The sequence below is a fragment of the Nesoenas mayeri genome, assembly GCF_963082525.1.
Source record: "Nesoenas mayeri genome assembly, chromosome: 3".
NCBI lineage: Eukaryota > Metazoa > Chordata > Aves > Columbiformes > Columbidae > Nesoenas > Nesoenas mayeri.
In genome coordinates this window covers 103556641-103583054 of record NC_137544.1, presented here as the reverse complement: position 1 = coordinate 103583054, position 26414 = coordinate 103556641, and the positions used below count along the sequence as shown (strand labels likewise).

General features: G+C 43.7%; 1 protein-coding gene across 1 annotated transcript; it reads right to left on the bottom strand.

The window, feature by feature from the left end:
• Nucleotides 1-944: 944 nt before the first annotated feature.
• LOC308039094 (ankyrin repeat domain-containing protein 9-like) lies at nt 945-26110 on the bottom strand (the record flags this gene model as incomplete). Its single annotated transcript, XM_080342147.1, has 2 exons — nt 945-1106; nt 25241-26110. 2 exons carry the CDS (start codon nt 26108-26110, stop codon nt 957-959), a joined length of 1020 nt encoding a protein of 339 aa, XP_080198273.1. The 3' UTR covers nt 945-956.
• Between the last annotated feature and the right edge of the window lie 304 nt (nt 26111-26414).

The following is a 26414-nucleotide window of genomic DNA, read 5'->3' as shown; positions in this document are numbered from 1 at the left end:
GCTATTTCAGTCACTAAAACAATCCTATCTCATGCATAGCACATAATTTTTCACTTTGAAATCTCATAGTTGTCGTCAATGAATAGCCTGTATCTTGCTGAATGTATAGGAAAACTGAGGAAGCACCTGTGCTTTTCGCACTCTGAACATTTGTTCAAAACAGAAAGTCAAGAGGAGATCCATATACAACCTCTGCTTCAACCTCTGGAGAGCACTGCTAGCTTGACTGTACACATTAGAGACACAGAGGTCTTTGCACAGATTGAATTTAGACATTTACAACACACGTTCACTTTTCTAGCAACACTCATAGGTGGCTTTACATGTAGCAGTAAGATGCAGAGTCCCTTGTTTGTAGTATATTGAAAGAGTTGCCTTTTCTTTTCCAGTAACTCCATTTGAGACGTGATTAGACTTCATGATATGTCAAAAAGAAACTCTGAAATGAAGAGAAATCACCACAGTACCATATGCCACAGCATATAGGCACAGCAAGAGTAAGTTAAATTCACTATTGCAGCTGCCAGAGTTAATTTGTTTGCTTTTATTGGTATATGACTCAGCTTTAATTTTTTTTTTTAAGACAGTTCTTGATAATTCTATGGACAGATTAGTAACATTAATAACACAGAAGAGTCAGTCAGTTCCTTCCAACCAGCCTTGTAAACCTATTCTGGGTATAAAGGGAGGCAAAAAAGAGTCAGAGCTTCCAAATTTTCTTCTTTGGAATGGAGTACTGCTAACCTTTTTGCCCTTGACAGATTTCCTCATTAGTGAGAGAAAGCATTATTCATGGACTAGTGTACAAAAGCTAGACGTACTGAGTTCCTATCCTAGGTCAGAATATTTCCTGTGGGGTTCTTCAGTAGCTCCTCCCATAGTCTCAATTTGTTGGACCACAAAACACAAATAACCATTTCCCTACAGCACATATGCACTGAGGCCTTATCAAACTTTCACCAAAGTACTTGGTGATTCTGAGATGTGAATATAAATGCAGAATTAGATGCTGCTAATTTATACATGTTCCTGCTAATCAGATATGGAATTTCCCCCAATTCCAAAATAATTAGTCTTGCACCAGTGGAAGAAGTCTCCTGAAGCTTCTGGAATGAAGGGGGAAAGAAAGAAAGGAAAGAAAGGAAAGAAAGGAAAGAAAGGAAAGAAAGGAAAGAAAGGAAAGAAAAGAGAGAAAAGAGGGGAGGGGAGGGAAAGGGAAAGGGAAAGGGAAAGGGGGGAAAGGAAAGGAAAGGGAAAGGAAAGGGAAAGGAAAGGGAAAGGAAAGGGAAAGGAAAGGGAAGGGAAAGGGAAAGGGAAAGCGGAAGGGGAAGGGGAAGGGGAAGGGGAAGGGAAGGGAGGGGAAGGGAAGGGAAGGGAAGGGAAGGGAAGGGAAGGGAAGGGAAGGGAAGGGAAGGGAAGGGAAGGGAAGGGAAGGGAAGGGAAGGGAAGGGAAAGGGAGGAAAGGGAAAGGGAAAGGGAAAGGGAAAGGGAAAGGGAGGAAAGGAAAGGAAAGGAAAAGGGAGGAAAGGAAAAGAAAGGGAAAGGGAAAGGGAAAGAAAAGAAAAAAGGGAAAGAAAGGAAAGAAAGGAAAGAAAAGAAAAAAAGAGGAGAGGAGAGGAGAGGAGAGGAGAGGAGAGGAGAGGAGAGGAAAAGAAAAGAGAAAAGAAAGACAAGACGGATCTGCCCTTAGATAACAGTTGCACAGATGACCTTAATTCTCACATTTCCTAACCTCACATGAACGTGACGTTGCACATCAGCAACACGAGTGGCTTCTTGTGAACTGCACCTTTATTTATTGCTGTTGAATTAATTTTCCTTTCAGAAATAAAGCTCTGTTATTGCTGGTATTATTGGTCTGTTCTCACCATTTTCTTACAGCTTTGAACTAAATCCAGTCACCAGCTCTTTCTCGTGAAGTGATACAGAGCACTGTGCTTGCATTCACAGGACTGCAAAGTGTCATTTGGTCTTTGTTAACTGTAACCATACAAAACAAAAGGAGTTGGCTTTGTCACAACTACTGGCTTTTGCAGATCTCTCAAAACAAGCCACAAATGAAATACCTGTGACATACATTATCCATTTGTGATACCATTTCAAACAAGCGTTTCCATTTCTGCAGGCTAAGCCCTGTTCCCTCCTCCCACAATTTCACATCAGTCCCTAAGGCTATCACTCCCATCCTGAGGGGCTGTGTCTGCCTATGTCTATTAGATGGACTTAATTCCTTTCAAGCTCCTGCTCTGCATGGCTGTGACTGACAGAGACGGGTGCTGTTTGCAAGTGTCAGTGGAGCATGACCTCGAGTTAATACATTGAATGATGAAAGAAAAAAAGAGTCATTCAGCATGTGAACTCTATGCTGAGATTAGCCAGAACTACTGAGCACATACAAATTGCTGTTTTGTCAGCACAGCGCTTGGAGGAGTTTTTAAATATTTCAGCTTTTCCAAGCCATCAAGACTGGGGCAACTAAAAAAAAAAAAAAGAGGAAAATCAAAATAGCATTTCCAATCCAAACACCATTGTTTTAGATAAGAGGTTTGGACCTGGATATGTACAGCAATGCATGACCTCCTGGCAGCTGCAGCCCTCAGTTTGATGTGAAAGGGCTCACAGTAACATGCACAGAACTGTTTGCAAAACTCACAGAAGGGACCACAAGATATGTAGCCTTTCAGTGGTAGATGTCAGTTTAACGCCAGCCTGGTCAGGAGCAATTGGAAGTTACAAGGATCTCCACAGTCGTCTGGCTGCTTGTGCTAATTGCTCTCATTTCAGTTGCCTGTGGACATAAGTTGGTCTTCCAGATGCCATCTCTGCATCTGGTGTTAGCAGAGCAGTCAGGGGCCACACAGGCCATGGTAGGTGACCTCTCACCCAAGCAGTTCTGTCTGGAGCTGAGTCTCTATCTGTCTGGGGGCCACTGCCTGCATTAGTCTTCAGGGCATAGATCTTATCTGTAGTTGGCTAAAACTCTTCTTTCTCTGGGGAAAACCTCAGGAGAATATCGGTGATTTTTTTTTCCATTTCTGCCCAGCTATATAGTTGGTCCTTCCTTAGAATTTAAAAAACAATGGAACTCTTAGCAGAGGGATTGGAAGAAATAGAGTTTCCCTCCCTCCTCTGACTAGTTCTAGCAGTAACTATCACCAGAGGCAGAATTGTGGAGAAGATATAAAATCTCTTTCTATCTGTGCTTCCTATTGTTGACTTTGACAACTACATCCATTTAGGGTCAGATTATATCGTACGTTGCTGCTTTGAAGCCAGCAGACATTTGGGGCAGACAATAAATGCAGAATTTAGAGTATAATAACTTCAGTACTTTCAGTGCAAAGAATCCTCTGTTCATTTCTCCCCACTGCCCAGCTCCATCATGCATGATTCTCTTGCCTCTGTGTCTGACCCTGTGTTCAGAAACCTCTGCATCGTCTGTTCCTCTTGCAGTCTTAACTGGATGAGTTGCTTTTCTTTTTCCATTGCTGTCTATCAGTTTTTTGAGTCCTTTAAAATAGCAAGTTCCAAAATGTTCCTGTCTTTTCTTAAAGCTGATCAAACTCTAAGACAATGCTTACTGCATTCTCCTCCTCCCCTTCTTCTATCTCCCCTTTTACAGCTGCCTCAAGGAAAGGGACGTACAAAAATGTGCTTGACAGGCAGAGGACAGTAAATGCTTTCTTTTGTGGAGGCAGCACTATCTATCCTGAGATTGCTGCAGCCCATTAAACCAAACACACAGAGATCTTTGGGCTTCTTTCTGTTAATAAACTTTACTTTTTCTCTTACTAAACAGCAGTAGTAGCTCTTAGATAAATTTTGCTGAAGCCTATTGCTTATTTAATGGAGTCATTTCACAAGCAGATATAGTTTAGACTACCAAATTATTGGCAATACTTTTGTGCAACATCTGTTTTTCCCCCAGCAACCCCCATCATGTGCTGACCCAATCCAGAGCTGTTTAGTTCAAAAGACAAGAACTGCAACTCAAACTGATGCAAAAAGCATCCCAGCTGATGTTGGCCAGTTTATCATTCTCTATTTGCTTTTTTCTCTCTATTTGTTCATCTGCTCTGTCCTCTCACCTGGTTTCTCTCTGCTTTTGATGTGGATCACAGTGCTAAGGAGTAACCAGGAGGAGAAAGGAGGAGGCATCTGTATTAACACTTACGTAGAATTATATACTGCTTTGTCAAGCACTTGCTCTAACAATGTGCTTTCATTCACTTGCTGTTGTGGGCAAAAGCCAATGTCATTTGTTTGCAAGGAGGTGCGTACACAGAAGACTCACGCTTGCTGCTGAAAGGATGAGTTGGTCAAACTGCTAGCAAACAGCAGAGTTAAGTCAGTGGTACAAAATTATAATTAAAAACAAACAAAAAAAAAGAAAACAGGACGAGGCAGCATTTCCTAGACAGCTCTGCAAGCTTGCTGGGACCCTCTTAATAGCCTTGCAAATGTTGTGAGTGGTGTGCAGGCAGTTGCCACTAAACCGTGCAAATGGGAGAACTGCAGCAACTCACCATCTTTCCATAGCTTCAAGGCTGGAAAATACCTAGAGCCTGAGATTCAGACTTGGTAAACTAGACTTGTTCTGCCACCTCCTGGCTGTACCAGACACCGAACGGCATTTAATATGCTAAACAGCCTACTTTGTACCAAACTCCCATTCAGGTCATGGACCAGATCTAAAGTTCACTGAGATGACCAAGCTCCAACCTAGCCCTGGAAAGTACATCCAAAATGAATGGAGACATAGACAATACCTTTTGGATCATAAATATGAACATAAAGCTTTGCTGACTTTACACTGCGCTCTATGTATGCATTTTAAAATACAATGAAAACATCACTAGAATTCTTTCCCATACAAATGTGTTTTGTTAGAGTTTCTCACCTTAAAGGGCAGGGAGATCACTGCCTCTAGAGGTATTCCCAATGTTGTAGTTGTCAGACTTTGTCCTCCCAAATGTTTAGGAATCTCTGCTTCTTTATTGCCCTGTGCAAAGGAAGTTCTGTAAGCATACAAAAAAAAAAGACTATATACTTGTTTGTTTTGTAACATGGGGCTATAATACGGAAAAAAGCCTCTAGTTAATATTCTTCTTCTTTCCTTCCTAGTTTGCAATGTCTAGCAATATTTCCCACTAATGTTGGTGCAGGGATGGAGGTAGATATTGACTTTCATCTCTGTACAGAATTCTGGCTTTACTGCTCCATAAACTGCTCCAAGAGAATAATAATAATATGATGTCATGATTTATAAGCACAATATAGATTTTTACATTTTTATACAGTTTCAAATAGTCTTTGCTTTCACAGTTCCCTTTTATCTGAACTTTACGCAACAGAAAATTCATAGAAAAGTCATAGAAAATCTCAAGGAGATCGTAAGCTGAAGGACATATAACCTTTGGCAATTTGAATCCAGAGGTAAAGAGTGAGTTTGGAGCTCTTGTTGCTCTAAGTCTGCCCTTTAATCATCATCTATTGTTTTGAGCAGGTAACTTCTAACTTCCTCCCACCTGTAAAAGAGGTGAGAATCATACTGCTCTATTGTGGTTCAAAAGGAGGTTTACAGCCCTCCGTTCTTCCACATTTATTAAGGCCCCTGACAGTCCACAGAGTGACACCAACCTTTAGAAAGGTTTTTCAAGAAGCGTATACCTAGATGAAAGCAACAGCAACTGCATTTTGAAACCCACATTATCTTTGCTCTGCAGCCGAGTAACATCAAGTTCACCTGGTAGGAGCACATTCTTTCCTTGGTTTACATGTGTGTATTTTTAATGAGATTTATTTTCATGACAGGAATTGCATAGGCAATTTCCATTAAAGATGAGCTAAATGAGCTGTTCAAGAGTAGCACAAACTTTCTCACATTTGTTTCCTTTAATCAACCCATGCAGTATGTTAAGTTTGGATTAAGCCCTGTGTTATGCCGTCTCAGATCAAAGTCATCCTTCCATAAAATCTTTGATCACCTCATTTTATTCATGCCTGTTAACCCTTTGAAGACATAGCTCACAGAGAAAAAAATAGAAAGGCATTTTGCTTTAATACTCTACTACAAAAATACAGTAACTTATTCTTTTTCTATTTTGTTTCAAGTGAAATGACAATTGTTAAAAATTTCAGCTCATCAGGAATTTGTATTTCCAGCTGACTTTACTTTAAGTACCTAGTAATTTATTGGAATTATCAAGTCACTTCTCATCTTAATTGAAAATAAATGACATTATACCAAACCCTAGTGACCTCCAAAGGGAACTGAAACCTTTTAGGTCCCCAGTACAGATCTCTACCACATGTGCTAATAAGTAATTGGTAGCAGCAGAAGTCTGTTATCATCCATAAGGACCAGCTGCACAAGGCAGAAACTCAATCAACAAACTTGAGGGATGTAGGGTACATGCTCCTTCACCAGATAATACAGATACTTGCCAACAAACAAACACGGAGACTCAAGAAAGCCTTGGATTGTTTCAATGCTGGATGAGAAAGAACAGATATGGGGCTGTATAAACACTGGTTCTGCTTTCTCCCTGCTTATTCTCCTTACTCGCAGATTCTTCCTTCCTATAACATCAAGCCCTAATACAGTCTCCAACTTTTGCCCTCTTTATCTGCTCTACCTGCCTGCTGGCCCTGCTCCTCCCTCGTTGCCCTTTGGTGCATCACTGTCCGCAGGAGCTGCCAGCAATGGCTCGCAGCATGGAGCTGCACACAGGAAGATGAGCTGGCAGGTTGGAGCTGGAGGGCTGCAGGACGCCCACAGGAGATATCACCAGCCAGGAATTTAGCTGCCAAATTCTAACAAGCTTCTGTGGAGAGTGTCCAAATTAAAATTAGTCAGAGTTTATGATCTGGACGATTCATGTTTTCCTGGAGGCAGCGAAAGGGGCTTACTTGATACCAAAACCACCTTTTCCTATAAAGCCTGGAAGAAGTAAGACTTGCAAGTCAAAGTATTGTAAGATTTTTAACTAGATTTTTATGTGTGTTGAGAATTTTAGATAAAATTTTGCAAATTCTGGCTAGAGATGAGCTGCGGAGAAAGAGTGCCTAGAAAGACAGTGTTCTAAAACATTTTAGATACCTCTGCAATGTCTGCCTTCTATTACACTACCATAGAGCCTAATCACATCCCATTGCAGTAATGGAAATGTCAGTCCCAGGGCATGAAGCACAGAAGAGGCATCTTGAACCACTTTCTTGACTCCAGCAGTCACACTAGAAAAAAACTAAGCAACAAAGCATAATATACACCTTACCCAAAGGCTGTAAAGTCTAGGCCTGGACACAGACTTGGAACAAAGAGCCTCTGTGTTGTTAAACTGCTAGCGCAGCCTTGGCACAGGTCTGGTCTGGGTCAGCTAACACTCTTCCAGACAATGCCTGCATGTGGTTTAGGGGCTGACAAAGGCTGCAGATCATTCCCAATAGGCAGTCTGGATGTAGATACCTTGTCTTGAGAGCTGCATGAATTTAGCTGTGCCTTGCCAACTTGTTTGCTTACTACCTTGTTTGTTTACTGCTTTGAAATTGGGTTCATCTTTTTGAAACAGCCTGTAGTTCAACACTTTGCCAGTTTACTTACTAGTAGGGAGATTCAAAGAGGTTCACAACTCCCAAAAAATGACTGTGATCACCCAGGGAGACGGTCTGACAGTAGCTTACTCTCCGCTTACTTCCCCTTCCATTTATCATCAAAGAAATAGGCCAGTACTACTCAGGTTGTTAAACTTGCCAAGTAAGGCAGTTAAACTACCTATTTGGAACATGAGTTTTTGAAATTACAGCAAAAGAAAAAGGAGGAAGGTCATTTTTATACCCATAGCAAGAGACCAAAAAGATAGCATATCAAGCACATTTTGGCAGGAGATGAAGACAAGGATCATTACTTGAAGAATTCAATAAATGTCATTAGCATCTGTACTTTTCCCCACTTTGTTCTTATTATGATATCTTGGCAAAGTGCTAGGAACTATTTATAAGGAAAGGGTTAGGGATGCTGGCAGATAGGAGTAGATAGGATCACAAGAACTTGAACTCGAAGAACATTATCTGCCAAATTAAAAAAAAAAAAAAAGCTTTTGGAGCTAATGAGGAAAGATCAAAAAGAACTAATGGGGCAAAGTAAAAACTGCAAAGGTAAGAATGACAGAAGATGTTTTTAAATCATGTACAAAAGTCCGAGCATCATAATGGAAGCAACAGTTAGAAACAGAAGCATTCTAAAATAATCTGAAGCAAAAGGAATGTGTAGGCAGAACATAAAGGAACCTTTATAAATAGATAATCCTCACAGAAAAAAAAAAAAATCATTTATCTAGGGAGAGGAGTGAAGAAAATACTTAAATCAGTATCCTCCAGAAATGAAATAAAATCAGGGAGTTCCAGTCCAGAGGAAAACTTTAAAACTAAATTTAAATTTTGGAAGGCACATATAGTCTGCCATCCTTTCTCTTTGATTCCAGTGACACAGGTGACGTTGAAGCCTTGTGAACCTGTAAAGAGGAAGACAAACAAATAATAATTTAAAGCAGATGACTAAAGATGAAGAAAAAAGAGAACGATTTATCTGGCACTGTCAGTCACAAATCAGCCAGGCCTACCCCAAGGCTGCAAAACACAGGAAATCTGACAAGCACTTAGAAAAATACACCAAAAAGTCTTTTGAGAGATATCGTAGCCCCCTTCAAACAGGAAGCGAATTTTAAGACCTACTGCAGAAGCAACAGAATTAGTAAAAGTAAAAAAAAAAAAAAAAAGTAAAAAAATGGTAAAGAAAGTTGCTGTTCTGAGAATAGAAGTGAAAGTGTATTCCTGTGTTTAGATCATTCAGTTAAGATAGCTGTGTGGATTAACCTTGTAGGGAGGTGACATGAGCCTGAAGCCAGCTCCAAGAACTAATACTGTGTTGAAATGCAAATCTTGAGGAGCAATTATGCAAAAGCTCTTACTAGGCAAGTTTAAGGGGCAAACCTTAAAAATAAACTGTAAAGAACAGCCTGACCAGAAATGAGGCAGCACTGTGTGGAATATCAATTGCTATGCCAGGGGAAAGAAATGAATGTGCTAAGAATGTCAACTACGACCCTGCTGTGAAACACTGAAGCTCCCCGAAGCCTGAAGTGAGAGTGGTGAGCATTGTAAGCCACCAGTGTATGCACCCAGCCCTTCCTGCAGCTAAAGAGGAGACCTGGGCATTAGAGACACACGCACCAGGCCTGGGAGAGCACCCTCACCCACAGGAGAGAGCAAGGTCACTCCCAGAGCATGCCCTGGAGGTTCAGTCTCTCATGGCTATACAACATACTATCAAAAACAAATGGGGCATTCTGCCTCCCTGATTTTGCATAGGAACAAGGATCAAGCCCTGTCTTCAGTCCTCTTTAGTAGGTCAACAGTCTGGATTAGGTGAAATGGATTGTAGTTCCCAGATACAGGCAGAGGTCTTTTGTGGAGTTCTGCACACACAGAAAACTCAGAGACCCAAATCCTCTCATAACCTCCTAGCTGTCACCAGTTTTCTGACATGTGTTTGCTCAGGATAAAAGAGGCAAGCAATGCTTCTTTGTTAACACTAAGTCCTACGGCAATGTGGCTTCTTGTAATGAAGATTCTCTTGTAGTGCAGATTCTCTTCTGCACCTTGATCCATTCAGAGAATTAGAACTTCTACAACTGCCTAAATTTAACAATTCACATGGACCAATTTTTGGTCCTGGAGTAGATTGCTGCACTCAAAGACTGCTGAAGTAAGTGCCATTCGGCCATTATTGCTGAAAAGAGAGAGTCCAGTGAGCCCTTTCCCTCTTTCTATACTCAGTGTTCCCAATGTGCTGCCTGTCCCAAACTTGAGAAAGAGTGCTCTGGTAAGCTCCCAGCATCAGTATGAACAGCAGCCAGGATGACAATATCAGCCCAGCTGCTTTCTGGACCAGAGGATCACAAAGTCAAGAGAGAAGAGCAACAGCCTTGTCTTTGATCAATTACTGCTGTCTGTTTTTGAAGATGGTGCCTCCAAATAGAGTGATATGACAATTCTCTGACAAGCTGCCTGTGATCCCAGCCTGTGCTGTACGTGTGTGTTAGAGAAGCACTATCTAAACTTGTCCTCAGACTTTCAGCCATGCAGCCTTTCTGCAGTAGTGCATTAGTAAGGAGAGAGTGTGACCATATCCCATGTACAGAAGCAGGGACCAGGAAACACAATTGCTTTCTACGGCATGGTCTGTTGATCTCAAGGAGTAAAGGACCTCAGTTTTGCGTTTGGGAAGCAGGGGAAACAGTGTTCCCTTGAAGAACACTTTGACTGTGATGGGGTTAGGAGAGAACTAAAAGGAGACAGTGCTGCTGTAGCAGAGCAGATGCAAATCTCCTTCCAAATGCTGGATTGATGCGATGTAAAATATACAGTTGTAAACTCTGTAACCTCACGAACTAGCACAGTATAAGATTAGAGGCACCACCTTTAACTCTGCTCCCTTGTGTGTGTGCATCACCACACATCTCTGATGACATGATTATATATGGCTTCTAAAATAATATATCAGGCTGTTTTGTTCTACAGCCTTATTTATTACTTCTGAGTCTGTTGTCTCTATTTAATCTTTTCCTGCCTGGAGAACATCACTCCATCAGTGAATCAACATCTCCAGAGAGGAAAGGAAATGGAGTCACATTCATAATATACAGCAAATCGCTGTCTTAACACTCAGTTAATGTTCCACAGTGGATTAAGAATTATTGTCCTAGTATTTCAGCTTAGTCCAGATTTAGTGCCCCAGTGGAAGAATTAAGGAGTAGATGAAACAGTGCATGTAAAGCTAGTTTCCAGAGCAATAGAGGAGCATGTTGCTATCACAGTCGCTAAGGCAGGTACATAAAAATCAGGAGATGTCACAAAGCGGTTTCCTTTTCACAAAAGCTTGAGTAAGGGGAGAAAAATGTGTTTGGATAACACAAGAGATTTCAGTGGTATTGCAGGAAAGCAAACAAAGATAAGCTGCTTAAACAAAATTATTTTAATGAGTGCAATTATAGACAGAAATATGACTAGTGCCTCTGTGGTCCATGTGTTGTTATGTATCATCTAGTTAGGTACTGCCTGGATTGGCTACGAGAGAGACTTCACAGCAGCTGATGCACATGTCCTAGGCCTATACTTGCAAAAAGTCCCCTGAGAGGTGAGCTCTTCAGCAGGGATCTAAATCTGGGAGGGATTTTCTCTCCAGTTTCTACCTCTATCCAAGGAATATTTTTACAGCTCCATAACTGGTCACTGCTCTCTATTTCTCCTCTCTGCCTCTGACATGCCCTCTCAATTGTTTGTGATGACTAAGGGTTGTTGAACTGTGTGTGTTCTGATGGGAGCTGAATTGTAAAACCCCCTTGGAGCTTCATATGATCCTCATTCTTCCTGCATCTTCAAATATCAGCTGTGCAACCATGAGCTCACACATCTGACTCACTGCTTCTAATCTATTTCCCTCAGCTCAGCTTTGCTTTGGCAATATTGCCACCCCCACGTCTCTTGCTGACTGAACACCAAGCAAATTAAATCCTGATCTTTCTCTCTGACTGTCTCCTCTTGCTCTCTTTATTTTTTTATACGTAAGATGCTGCCATGTCCCTTTTCCTTCAGGTAAGTAGTCAGACAGCTCTGGTTGTTCTCTATAGTTTATTGCGCATTAGGCTATGCCTAAATACTAGTGATACTACTTCTGCAATGTTTCTAAGATCAGGACAGACCATGATCTTGCTTACTTTTACCTTATCTCCTGCTTGAAGTTATCTCCCCCCTTTCTACCCTCTCTGTCACTCCAACAAACCCAAAGCACAGATTTTGGATCAACTTCATGCCTTGCATAATTATAGTATTATTGACACTTTTCCTTCCTCATCCTTGATTTCCCACTACAGCATTATTTTCAACACATCTCTGCTTTGACAATCCCTCTTTCAACCTGCTTATCTGTCTCTTATATTTACTTTGCTGCTCTCCCTGCCATCCAGACAACAGCGCTGACTCTGAGCACCACATATGACTTGTCTGTCACTCTTTCCTCTTCCTTTCTCTCATGCTGCTGTGACAGAGTGACAATTTTTTTTTACCTGGCTCTCCATTTGCCAGTAGAGCTGACTCTGTCTGAGCCATGCACAATGACACACATTACCCCATCTTCCTTCAAATCCCTGCTCAAAACCTACTTCCATTTATGACAGAGGCAGATGTCATAAAACCAGAGTAACCAAAATACACAATGCCATTGGGCTTGCAGAGGGAGCTATAGTCATCCATTTCTTCCTTGTGCTGCAAAACAAAATCCACTCGGTAACAGAAAGTGAGGCAATAAATGGTGTTACTGAGCATGGCATAATATACAGAGAAAGAAATCTCAAGGTTTTAAGTTAACACTGAACTCATGGTTGAACACATGGTTGAACACATGGTTGAACACATGGTTGTTCACATCACTACATGGTTGAACACATCACTACCAGCTCCACTGCCATCAGCCATTCTACACACCCATCCCTGGGAGAACCACGGAGGGCTGCTGGTTCCACTGGAGTATGTGATACATTTTCCACTGATCCTGTGCAAGCTAAGCACCTGTATAGGCTTATGTGACATGATGTGGTGGTCTCTGTCACTGTTTCCCCGCTTCTATAGGCTACGTGTTTACTAACTGTGCCAATAATGTTTTATGTTATCAGTTCTATCCAGTTCTTCTTCTACCTGTTACTGTAAACTGACCCCAGATATCAATCATAAATATTCAGGAACTGTCCTAGTGTCACACTGTCTCCTAATCTGGTTTAGATAAAGGGGGATGCAGTTTAGCCATTACACTAATGTGGGGTTTCTTCCCAGAGTACCAGGAATGTCTTCCTGTTATCACATCAGAAGGCTTTCTGATGAGTCAATACCTAATACTAGCTGGTATGCCATCACTTTGAAGCTGGTCCCTCACATTGCTGCTCAGTGTCACTCATGCTGCTTTGTCACAGGCCTGACCAGAAAGTGAGCTGGTAAGTGCCTTTATGTAAAGTGTAAATAGTTGGAATTGGGGAGAAGACAAAGTATAAAGTGCTTGCACTACTAGCTCAAGTCAACCATACACCATTTCTTATCTTCATTTTCTGTGCTAGTCCGTGCCTCCTGCCAAAAGACTTTGTCGTCCGAGGAAATGGAGGGACCTTTTTCCCTGGCAGGGAGGTGGATAATGCTTCTAGTGTAAAAGAATCAAGTGGACTCTTATGAGCTCTCTGGCCTGTGTTTTCCACCCTCAGTGTTCTGTGATTCATCTAATTAAGGTACACAGCCTGGAAAACAAGAGGCACTTTAGAACTTCTACTCATTAGCTGGGTATGAATGGGATGTTTTTTTTTTTCCTCTTGGCTGTCTTCATTTTATCTGCAGCAGTTCTTCATGACTCAGACTCCAGAAGGGCTCATGATTGTGTGGGTTGCCTCTGGCAAAGGCAAGTAGCTTGAAAGTAAGTGTCTGTCTGTCTGACTTCTACTTCTCTCTGAAAACAAACACTGAAAAGCCTATTCCCTGTGCGGCTGACCCAGCTGCTGTGTCTTGCTGCTTGTTGGGATACAAGATGATTGATCTCCTTCTACATAGCTCAGTACTTAAACCATATGTGAATGGGGGCACAAGGGCTTTCAGATAAAGCAGGGGTTAAAAAATAATTTAAAAAAAGTCTTGTTTTACACTTAATGAAGAAATAATTTCCTTAAGAACAAAAAGCTCTTCACAGCCAGTGCTTATAAATTGCTTAATTGGAAATACACATAACAGTCCTATGAGGATTATCTGAGTGCTTCTGGCTGGAATTAGAGTCAGGAAAGAAAAGTTATTTTAGAAATACTAATAAAACAGGAGGTTGTGAAGGCTTCTGGGATACATACAGATGTTTTATTTCAGGCTTTGCCTGTAAAGCTGATTTTTAACTGATTTGTCATTGGTTTGCAAGCTCTGCTGATCGGCCTGGATGCAGAAAGGAGTAAAAATAAAGGCACGGACCCTCAGATCAGAGGATGATCACCCCAGAAAGTTATACTGATTTTTGCTGGCTGAGACTTCAGTCTGTCAGGCCTGCTACCACTGTTTAGGGAGCTATTTCAGATTTAATGAAATGCGCCAGAAACACAGCTAAAGACATCTTTGGCAATACCTTTTCTTGCTCCTGATGGGTACCAACCCCTCAGCAATCCCTGGTTTTCTGCTGGAGATGACCACGCTCCCAGGCTGGCTCCTCCCTGCGTGTCAGTCTCACTAGAAACTCTTCAGAAAGGGCAAAATGGTGGTTCTTGCAGCTCTACTGCATCCAGCTCCTCTAACGAGCTTTTTTGCATGGAGTTAGTGCACCAGCTGGGGTACCTCGGATGCCTGGATTTTACGTGCTGTGCTAAACACAACTCTAGAGCCACCCAGGTACCCGCCGCCAGCTCCAGCCACCACGGATTCTCCCGTCCCTCAGCAACAGCAGACGTGAGAGGGCGGGAAACAGCTGGCCGGGATAAACCCCAAATCTTCAGCAGCTGACAATAAAGGCGCCTGGACCGCCCTCCTGCGTCTGGTTTTGCTTATTTGGATTTGGTTTGGACACTCTGTCCGAAAGTTGTGCCACCGTCACCCAGCGGGCGCGGTGAGGGGCAGCCGGCGCCGGTTCCTCACGGCGCCGAAGGGTCGCGGCGCCATCTTGCGGGCGCCGGGCGGCCCCGCGCTGGTTTCCGCCAGCGGGAACCCCCGGGATGCTCAGCTTTGCTCTGGAAAACAATTTAAAATAATCGTAAAAAAAAAAGAAAAAAAAAGAAAAAAAGGCAAGTATGCGGTATGTGGAAATCATAATCGGTAGCAGCTGCACAGGTGTAAGGAGTTTTTACTGAATGTGCCGCAGGTCTGGCTGAGACCCCACGGCGGCTACAGCTTCCTCACCAGGGGAGGAGGAGGGGCAGGCGCAGATCTCTTCTCTCTGGTGACCAACGACAGAACCCAAGGGAACGGCAGGAAAATGTGCCAGGGGAGGTTCAGGTTGGACATTAGGAAAAGGTTCTTCACCCAGAGGTGCTGGAGCACTGGAACAGGCTCCCCAGGGAGGTGTCACAGCCCCAAGCCTGACAGTGTTCAAGAAGAGACTGGACAACACCCTCAGACACATGGTGTGAACTGTGGGGTTGTCATATGCAGGGACAGGAGTTGGACTCGATGATCCTTGTATGTCCCTTCCAACTCAGGATATTCTATGATTCTGGCAGCCCTCAAGCCAGGGCCAGCCTGGAGGAAGGGAAGTTTCTTGATCATCCCCTTTTATTTTTATCCTGCCTTGCCCAGCTGAGTTTCCTCTATTTTATGAGTTACAATCTTTATTTTCTCTTCTAATAAAAGGCAGCATTTGAGTTCAAAAGCCCCACAGGACTCCTGTGGCACTGATGATGAAGAGAGGTGGAAGAAAAGGTCCAGATGGATCCACTTCAAAGCTGTGGCGATTTGAGGACTGATGGCAAAAATGCAGGGAGCCATATAGCGAATTACACAATAGCTGAGCAAAACTGGCCTTTCAGGCAACACTGCAGGAATGAAAGAAGAAAAAAAAAACACTTAAAGCATTCAAAATTTCATTTTAAAATACACTCTTTATTTCTTGCTTTTAGCTGGCGAAAGCAGATTCATTAGCAGCTCTCCCAGGTTCAACTGTCTTTAGATTTTATTGAGGATAGTATATAGAATAAAAGCAGTCACTACTACAAACTAAAGCTGCAGTTGCCTATTTAAAGTCTGACATGATCTTCCCAAAGGCAAGGAGTTGAATCGTAGAGCAGTTGCACTGACTGGTCCAGCTTTGGTAGTCCTGGTGACCACACCAAAACCTGCCAAGCTGACACCAGCACCAAACTGGGATGTTGTTTGTCCCCAGCGTTACTTATGGTGTCCTGCCTAGCTGAGGCAGGGTCTTATTACCCAGGGAGCAAAAAATAAACTGAGAAGAGGAATTAAGACTCATGCAGATCCTTGTCTTTCACATCAGCCATGATGCTTGCATGTGCTTTCATGTTTTATGCTGTATACCATATGCAGTAATTATTAGACCTTTAAATTTGAGTGTTCATCCCCTCCAAGGTAGCGGGGAGGCAAAGGCTTGTGACATGGTGGAAGGGGTTCCCCAGGACTAAACATCTGCAAAAGGGGGCTAGGAGTTAGCATGGACAGGTCTAGATTTGGACCTTGTAATTTAATTGATCTTTTATACTTGAAGGGATGATGATGCTGTGTGTTGGGGTAAAACTGAGACCTTTGGAAACCTAGTTCCAGAGTACCTGTTAATTCTGCAAAAGGAGAGCTGGGTGGTTTTGTGGGAAAGCTACCGTCAGCCTCCCTGATCCCAAATTGGGGTTCCACACCATACCTTACAACTTCCTGAAGTTCACCAGATATGATTGAGTTGGTCTAAGCAAGCATGTGGATTTCTGGGTGTTTAAGGAACACACTTTAAGCAGAAACTTAATTTAGGCAGAGCTCGCTCTTCCTCTCATTTCTGCTTTCTTTTCATTACATCCCAAATTATGCATGGAATGTAATTTTATCTCTGTCTGTCACCATGCAGGGCTCTGCCGGCTGGTGCAGAAGTAAGCCAAAGCCTGTAGCTATCACTGAAGCTCAGTTCTACCCACAGGAGTCCCATAAAAAACATTAGATCAAGCAATCAACTATATCAGTGAGAAGTTTAATGTCTGAAAATGTATGCATCACAGCTGAAAAAAGCATCTCTGTAAACTCAGAAAAGGAGACTGTTTACAGTGTCACTGCCTGACACTTTCAAGGCAGAAGAAGAGAGATTTTTGTCCCGTAAGTTGCTCATTTTTGCCTTAAGTCAAACCTTCAAAATCAAAAGAGGCTTCTTAAAAATCTCATCTAGATTTCTCCTGCAATCTCAAGGCGCTGTGCTTTACACTGTGATGGGAGTTGCTCCAGAGGGACAGGCATTGCCTCATTGACAGAGACCCTGTGATGCTTCTTTCATGAACTGTGCCTAATTATGTTGGGTATTGTGTACATATAATACAATAATGTTCTTCAGAAAATTTTGGGATGAGGTCAGTAAAGAGAGAAGTAGAAAAGGCAGTCCCACCTGTATTTGTCCCACTATCAGAGAGAGATGTATACAGAATAAGAATTTCAGGTCTGTATATGCACTGCTGTATATTACAAGCCTAAATTTAGCTTTTAAACTCTTTAGTGGAAAGGACAACTGCACGGGGAAGTACCATGGTGAGGTATTGAGCTGCTCTGCCGGCTTCCGTCCCACACGGGGCAAGACTTCCACGCTGGGCGAGATACCCTTGTAAGCAGAATTCACACAATTTGTAAAAATCTTCAGGTACTTCTGATGTACAATGCTTTTTAATTCTGATGTCTCTTGTCAGAGCAGGTTTTACTGCAAAATGTTCTTTCATAAAAATGGAATTGTTTATAAATGACTTATCTGACTTTAAAGGACAGAGAATAAAGGGGAGATCCAGTCAACACAAAGTATTTGGATTCTCGAAAAGCTATTGGCAAGGTGCCACACCAAAGTTTGTTAAAGAAATGAAGCTGTTATAGGATTAGAGGGATTATTTCGTGGAGTGAAAGCTGGTTAGAGCACAACAAAGGGTGGGATTTAGTGGTTTACATGGATATGAAGAATAGCCAGCAGTGGGGTCCCCAGGGATCAGTGCTGGAACCAGTTTTGGCTAATATATAACCAATGACTGGAGAAGGGGGTGAACAGTGAAATCTCTGTGTTTGCAGTGGTACTGGACTTTTTCAAGTGTGCAAACACCACACAGCAAAAGCTGCCTGGAGGACCTCACCAAACTGAGTGGGCAAAAAAGTGGCAGGTGAGCTTTGGTGCAGATAAATGGAACTTTGCTGTCATAGGGTGTTGTGCATGTGACTGTATAAAAAGGCTCAAAAAAGAATTAGTCAAATTTGGGATACTGAGTCAAAAAATGAATACTAAAGAACTAGGCAAGGATGTCCCCTCTAATATCCCCAGTCCAACAGCTGTGGATACTGAGGGAGTTAGCGGAGAAAGCGCTGCCAAAAGCAGCCAGAGAAAGGTGCTCTCCTTACCCGGACTTTCCTATTGCCAGTGCTGGGTGGACCCAGCAGTGTGGTCTTTATGTTCCTATTTTGACAAAATTCCTGGTAGAAGAAAATCTGAACAAAGAGTTTCAGCTATCAGAATAGTTTGCTTTGATAGAGAAAATTTTGACTCTTTTTTTTTTTTTTTTAAAAAATTGTGCTGCTCTTGAGGAATTTAAATGCATGCTATTTTCAATATTTTGTAGTGCTTTAACACCACAATATATGATAAAATAGTAAAACCAAAAAGCAAAATATTACAACATTCTAAAAATTTTGTTATTCTCTAAGAAATACTTTAATAGATCTACATTGGTGTTCTTCTTAGTAAAACTGCATCCATACCAATTTTGATATTTTGAATTTTCATTCTGAATCAAAACTGAAGCATGTTTTGTGATATTGTCATCTTTGGTGGAATAAAAAGATCAATTTCCAGTCAGCTCTAGTGATTATTTCCTTTTCTAGTGCTTGTCAGCCTCTTCTCCTATTTTTCCTATTTCTGTTTAACTGTAGGAGCTGCTTCCCAGAAGAAGTCTTGCTATTCTGCTTCTCCCTACCCTTTTCCTCCCTTCTTTTTTCCCAGGTTTTCTTTTGTGAGTCTGACAACTCTGCACCAATGATTTCTCCTCCTCACAGCTCTGCACAGGAATCTGCCCATCTGATGGTGTGGGTGAGCATCACTGGTGTGCGGAGCACAGCTGGCTTCTCTCTGCACATATTAATGAAATTCACCTAAAGCCTTCCCACTAGCGATAAACCTCTGCTCCACAGGAGATCCACAGCAAAACACCAACACACTTTACTAGAGCTGGAATTGGGACCCAATCTGGAAAATTACCATTGATTTTCCAATTCAAGCAGCCTCTGGGAGTCATCCTTGGAGAAACATGGCTGCTTGGCCTCCAAGCGGCTTCCCAAGGGCTAGAGACAACTGTGGATGTCTGGGGAACTGGAACCTGACGGTCCCGCATAGTCATCTACATTGTCAGCCAAGTGCGGTGGTGTAGCAAAACGCAGTGCACACTCCCAGAAGGTGTTGCTTCTGTGCTGAACAGACAGACACGGGCCGGTATGGACATGCCAAACCTATCTGGCAGCTGTATTTGGGATGACTCACTCAGGGAGATGCATTCAGATGACTCAGGTGTGGGCAGGCTTTTGGTCATTGCATCGTCTGCTGCTGACAGTGCTTCCCCCTGCAGAAGGAATGTACCAATTAAATTTCTCTCTGTTTCAATACCTGTCTTGCTGCCTGCTAATGTGTGGGCTACAACTAACCACAGCTGTAAAAAAACTGCTACCCAGATGAGGCTGTCTCTGAGGGAGGCGTCAGCCCAGGACTCCCTCAGCTGCCAGAGCTGCTCACTAGTGAGCAGCAGAGCTGCCAAGGCATGAGAAAAATCAAATCAGCTTCTCATTCTCAAATGCAGGAAAGGTGGAAGCAAGTAAACCCAGAAAACTTACATCTCTGAGGTGGAGTAGTTCAGGGCTGTATCTCCCACTATGAAGGCAAGGAGTCTTTTTTAAGTGAGATCAGTGAAAAAATGCCTATTTGCTCATTCTTCCACGGAACCAATAACTTATTATGCAAGCACAGGCTGAAATACTAACTGCTTTGGTTATACGTTGTATGTACTAGTGTGGACTGAGGAGATCTGTGGGTACAGTTGGTGGCTGGACTCCAAGCCCTGTGATACCATCACCTGAAACACTTCAGGTAGCTGTTTTTGACAGGGCAGCAGAGGAGCTGTGTGGTTCGTGCCTGCACACAGAAGCTGGTGGACTTCTACCCCAAGGGAAGTGGCACAGTGGGTGCAAGGTGCAACATCTGCCTGAGGACCTTCAGCAGCAGCTGACCCTACAGCAGAAGTTGGAGTAGGTGATGGAAGCCCTGGTGGGGCATCGTTCCTACAGAGAAAAACCTTATGAAGGAAAGGATCTCGTTGACTGCATACAAACCAGATAGGGAAAGGAGCCTGCTGTCATGGTTATATTCGCTTTTAACAGCTTTGTCATAAGCTGCTGTGAGCTAAGCTCAAACCTAAAAGATTAAAATCTCCAAAACAAATTAACACTCGCCCTTGTTGAGCCCCTTCTTCTGATTCATCACCACCTTGCAGCAGATCTGTGAAATGTGGGCTCACCTCAACACTTGGGGTCATCCCCTGGCAGCACAACCAGCTGTTGCAAGACTGTTAAAGAAAATATTATCTTCCTCGGATCACATTTTTGGAGGTAATGGCTCAGCAGTCAGAATGGAATCACCAAACACCAAGATGAGCCCAAGCAAAAGCCATAGATACTGGTGGGTGGTTTTGACCAACTGCCTAATAAAAGACACATCAAGTTCATACTGCAAGTTTATTACAGTAATACAATCAGATTAAATTCTTTTCACAGCTAATATACTTAATTATATCAGAGTATGTATATATATTTTATTTCCAGCATGTTACAATCTTTTTATCTTTCATCATGCAGCGAGTAATGTACAAACACAATTATATGGAAGATTTTTTTTCTCTAAAAAAAAGAGAAACCAAAATTAGAAAATCATGGCTTTATAGGAAAGTTGTATCATACAATGAACATTCGTTTGTACTTGAGCATGACAACATTCAGTCTTAATCAGCGAACAACAACATCTGTCACTGTCACATTGATCCCAAAAAAGGCAAGGGAATTGGCAAAAGGGAAATGCCCATCAGTGTTAGAGAGATGGAAAATACATATCTACATATATTCAAAGTATGAAAAATGTAAAAAAATGTTTTCAGAGATTAAGCATCGCATATATGCTGAAGTCAGAGTTATGAAGTCTTGAAGAATATGAGTGCACAAACAGTTTCTGGTTTCCTTTAGACCAACAAACATCAGGAGTGATGCAATTGACTTATAAAGCACTACTTCAGGTATAAAGAGCTATAACTGAGGTCAGAATCTGGTCTATCCTTCCTGCTAATGGTGCTGCAGAAACAGACAGAAGCATAGGGTTAGGCAGTCATAGGTGGCTGAATTTTGCTGGCAGCCCAGAGAAAGACAAAGATGCATGTTTAACAGATTTTACTTAAAAACAAACAAACAAATATTTGAGAATGAAATGTGGCCACTATCACAAACCCTTTGCTGGATGGTTGTGGCTGTTGGCAAATACAAGCCCTTGTGGTAGGTGTTTGGGGGTAAAACACCCATTTCAAGAGCAAAGCTGTTGCCTCTTCACAAGAGAAGAAGAAATGTCCTTACCTGTTAGCAGCACAGAGCGGGGGACACACACTCATCTCGTGGAAAGGCTGCGTTCTTAAGGCATTGGTCACTGACGTGTTCGAGGAGTGTCAGTTGGTTATGAGTTTTACCAGGAGAGGGCAGACAAAGACACAGACATACACACGTGGACCCACACCCACAATACCCCCACCCACACCTCCCATCCTCACAATGGTACTCCTCAGAATTGGAATTAAAGAAAGACAACTTGCAGAGCCAATGTGTAACCAAAAGATTAACAAAAACTGAGCGCTCTCTCTTTTCTCTCTTGCTTTTATTCTTTTTCTCAAGTTCAGAAATAAAGATCCCATCTACACTTACTCAGTATGTACATATGCAAAATGTAAACATCACTACACAGCACCCAGCACCCTTTTTGATTAACAAAGTCACCAACATATTTGTCATGCAAGCATAGGGATTTTTCAGGACTATGGACTGTCAGGTCATAGGAAGTGTGGAAGATATTTTACTGATGACCTGCCTTGGAAAGAAAGGAGAAAAAAAATTAACACAGACAGGGCTGAGGTAGATATGGCTGTATCTGATGCAATGCCACTGTACTGAACATGAAGACAAATGGGATCTCAAACTAACAGGAAGGTCACCACAAGATATGCAAGGGTTTAGGGAGAAGATTCTTCCACTCCAGCAGAAGGATGCTCCATTATGCACTTATATCACTACAGGTGATGGAAAGAGTCATCACCACAATGCCAGTGTGCCTAAACTCTGGCCCAGCAGAACTGCACATGGAGGTCAGATGGTAGCACAGCAGCTGAGGGCCACCTGGTGCTTCATGTCTTGTAAAAACAGTCAGGAAACGGAGGAATGAGAGGGCTGTGATCTTTCCAGTGTAGGCAGCTGCCTGTTGTGCACTGGGCCAAGTGCTTCAAAGTTTTTGCATCTTGGCCAACAGCGGGCCAGCAGCTTTCTTCCATGCTGTCGTACCAGATGCAGATGTGCTCCAGAATTTGAGTTTCTTGGGTGGTTGCTAAAAATCCATTGCTTATCCTCTGTCTGGGCTGGTGGAGAGAGGGTAGCCTCCCACATGGACAAATGCATGCACACGAGCATCCTGCTGCCTGTGACAAATCCACTCATCAAACCTGAAGTGCCTGAATCCTGACCTTTGCGATGATCCACAACTATTACAGTCAACAAGAGGTCCCTGCACTGTTTTAGACCCACTAGCTCCCAGTGGGTTTCTCTGGCTCTCAGGGTACAGTCCCCCTCCTTCTTAGAAAGTGCTACCTCATTAATGCCAGGAATCCCTACCAGCCTCCTTTGATTTGCAAGTTGAACAGCCTTCCCCTCCCTCCTGTCTTTTCTGAAACCCTTTATAGCACTGAAACTCATGGTTTCGAGCCAGTGCAATAGCAGCTGATGATTTCCCTTCCTTCCTTCCTTCCCTGGGATCTCTGCTCTCAGGGCCTAATTACTATTCTAATAATATCCATCACCAGCCTCCTCCGCCTCTCGCCCACCGACATCCTGATGACATACCGCATTGCTGCTGGGGACGATCCCAATCCGGCTCCTCCGGACTCCAGGGGTGCCACAGGAGCCGTGCTCTGCCTAGACCCTCTCATCAGCCTTGGGCAGCCAGTGCCTGTTTTGTTCTCTGCCTCCAGCTCCGTGTTTCTGGGGGCTGACAGGGCCGGGGAGCCTGCAGGACTTGGCAGAAGCAGCTCAGCTGTCGCTTGTAATGCAAATCCGCCTTGGGCTCTGCTTTTCTTCCCAAGCTCTGACAGCCTCCGCCTGCTACAGAGGCTGCTGAGCCAGCGAGCAAGCAGCCTCTCCACAAAACCCCCGGCCAAGACTGACCCTGAATTTCTCTGCCACCACTCACACCCTCCCCCATCACACCAGGAGGAATAGACACAGATGGGGACAGACATGCAGGTCCCCAGGGGCAGGGGTGGAAGGACACTGCACCACCAAGCATGTGAGATTTCAGAAGGATGGTTAACCCCTTCATGGCCTGCTTGCCACTTTTAGGGCTGGGCTGACATTTTCTCCATCTCACAAGCAAGCCTGCACCCTCACCTAGCACAGTGTGGGCGGCACTGAGGTGCTTCCACCACAAGTGGGAAGGGACATCTGGGAGGAGCATCCCAGTGTCTCCAAAAGGACGTTCCAGTTGGCTGTGTCTGGCACAATGTGCAGCCCTGCAGGAAATCTCCACCTGGCCGGGGCTGGCATCACCAGTGTCCTGGCACACAGAAGGTACCCGTGCACAGGGAAGCCCAGCAGAAGTGCTCCCTGTGCTGATGGAAAAAAAGGTGCAGCTCCAGCACAGCTGCCTTGGCATAGGCAGGGAATCAGTCAGATGAGACACAAGCCATTTTTGCATGGAGCAATTAAGATGTGGATGCACATCTTTTCTTAGCCAGAGCCTAGCTACAAGGGGTTTGTATCACACAGCCTTTGGGTCCAAATTTATTTAAAGAGATGAGTGGTTTCTTCACTGCTGTTCAGTACAGATCTGAGGAAATGGGCTATGGTACTTCAGCAGAGCAGAGGGTTGTGCTTACAAAGAGAGGAAAACACTGGTGTCCAAAATAAGGGATGTCTCCCAAAGGGAGCTGGGATCCTGCCACCGCTCAGTTGGTGCTGAGCATGGCCTGGAGAGCAGGACCAGTGCCTTGAACAGGCAGGGCCCTGCCTGTGCAGCGAGGCACAGAGCTCCCAGAAAGGAGGGCAGCCCCAGCCCTGCTTTCTGCAAACCTCCCCTGCCTGCAGTGCCCAGGGGAGTCAATGGGAACTTTTTGTATTTTCCAGGATCAGGCCCTCTGTCTGGACTTGGGTGGCAAAAATACTCTAATTGCCAACAAGTGACAGCTTTTACCAGCAGAACATCATACCTCAGCTTAAGACAACTAGCAAGTGCCAGAGCCTCTGAGACACACTGGGCAATCAAGTTAGTGAGCTACATCTCTTGCAGAGATATGTTCAGCCCTAAAACACAAGTCAAGGAGAAATAATATCACTTATGAAGAACAGGGCTCCCACTGGCCCTGCTCTGATTTCCGTTTGTTTACTGGACAGCAGGGAACATAGTTCCTTCCCCATTGCACAAGTCTGTAGAGGCATCAGAGATGGGATTGCCTTTAACCCCCTCACTCCCAGGTAAGACAGGATGCTTTCCATTAGCTCTTCTGCCTGTCTCTAAACCCCCCACCAGGCATATACACTCTCTGCCCCTCTCTGAACTCCTGCCCTCCAACACTATGACCTGCTGTAAAGTAACTTGATAAAATCAGGTACCCTGCAGGACTGCCTCTACGTCCCTGCAGCATCAGCCATGGACGTTTTGGTTATTACTAGGTGATGCTGGATCATTGTTAGAAGGGAAACCTGGCATTTGAACTCTGTTGGTATAGGATCATATTTCTCCCAGCTCTAGCAGAACACAGTCTTATAGTTAAACCATTTGAAAATCCCACTGGGCACGTAGTTCCTTCTTACCCAGGTAAGTTACACAGGATACAGTTATCATATTGGGGATTCAGATACACTGATACCAGCTGACAGCTAAGAAACCAAACATAACACAGTCTTGACTACAGTTAACCCTTCACATGCGCAACAAAAGAGAAAATAAGGAAGGCTTTTGCCATTAAAAGTGCCGTGCCTGCAATCAATTAGAAAAGACATTTAAAATCTTGTCACAAAATATTGGATTTTCCAGCATAGCCAAATAGATTAAGTACTAAAACCACACTAAAATGCAGAGGGCGGTGGATGACCAGCTCCCCTAAGTTGCCTTTGAAAATCCAAGACCCAGCAAATAAAGTCAAGGAAAAACATTTACCACATTTTTTGTCGGTAGCTTTTTGCCATAAGATGGTAAGGGCTTTAGTGCCTGAGGTATAGGTAGTTCCTGGATGCTCTTAGGGAAGTGGGAGGGGGGAAGAGTCCGGAGAACAGTTTGCATAGCTTGCAGATATAAAGAAGCAGGTGCGTTCCCCACCAGGCTGTTGAATTTGTCTTCCCCCAGCAAAGCTGTCCAGTGGTCCGGATGCTCCTGCAGAACTTTCCGCATCTTAAACTGGGGATTGGGCATGAAAAGCAAGAGGTAGTCGAGGCAGAGCTTCTTTGATGCCACATTGACTTTGGAGTCCCACATCTGCTCGAGGATGACGTCCAGCGGGGTAAGCCCTTTACTGTCTTCTATCCTGGGAGAAGCTCCATTTCCGAGGAGGATGAGGACCGTCTCTGACCTCAGCAGTTCGCAGGCAAGGTGCAGGGGGGTTTTCCCATCTTCCAGATGAAAGCAGCCAGTCCTATTGATGTAGGAGTTCAAGCTGGGAAGCTTGTGCGCAATTTTGATGATCAGCCCCAAGATATCTCTCCTGTCATATGTCACCGCCATGGCCAAGTGAGGAGCAGAGGACGGGCAATAGCAGAAGTGTTCCCCAGGCACCTTGAGAGCCTCCTCTGGAAAATGAGACAGCAGATACTGAGCATAAGGCAGGTGGTTATGCACCACTGCATAGAGAAGGGCTTCTGAAGGTGAGTAGGTTCTTAGGCTGGCATTTTCCTCCCAGTAAAAATACTCCATAGTCCTCATGTCTTCCAGCATCCACACAGGCTTGTGATCTCTCACAGCCTGGTAGAACATATAGGATAAGAACTTGCAGTGCCTGCTCTGATCATCCTGCAGGCTGGCCTGGTTACCGGCCATGGTTCAGCAAATAAAGAGCAGCTTCACGTAAAATCACTTCAGACTGTCAGCTCTGTGCACTTGGAATGCAGATCCCGATGCTGCTGCAACCTTCAGGCTGTCTTTGCTGCCTGGACTGCACTAGCTGGAATGCATGGGCTGATCATCTCCACCCATTCATTGTTTTTCCCCTCACTGCAGTGGTTTTGTTTAGGTAAGCACAATCCCACAGGCTCAGTTAACCCATGCCATGCGAGCAGATGGTTCGTAAGTACATTCTGCTCTGCGTGTGGCACAGGTTACTGGAACGCTGTCAGACTGCGAG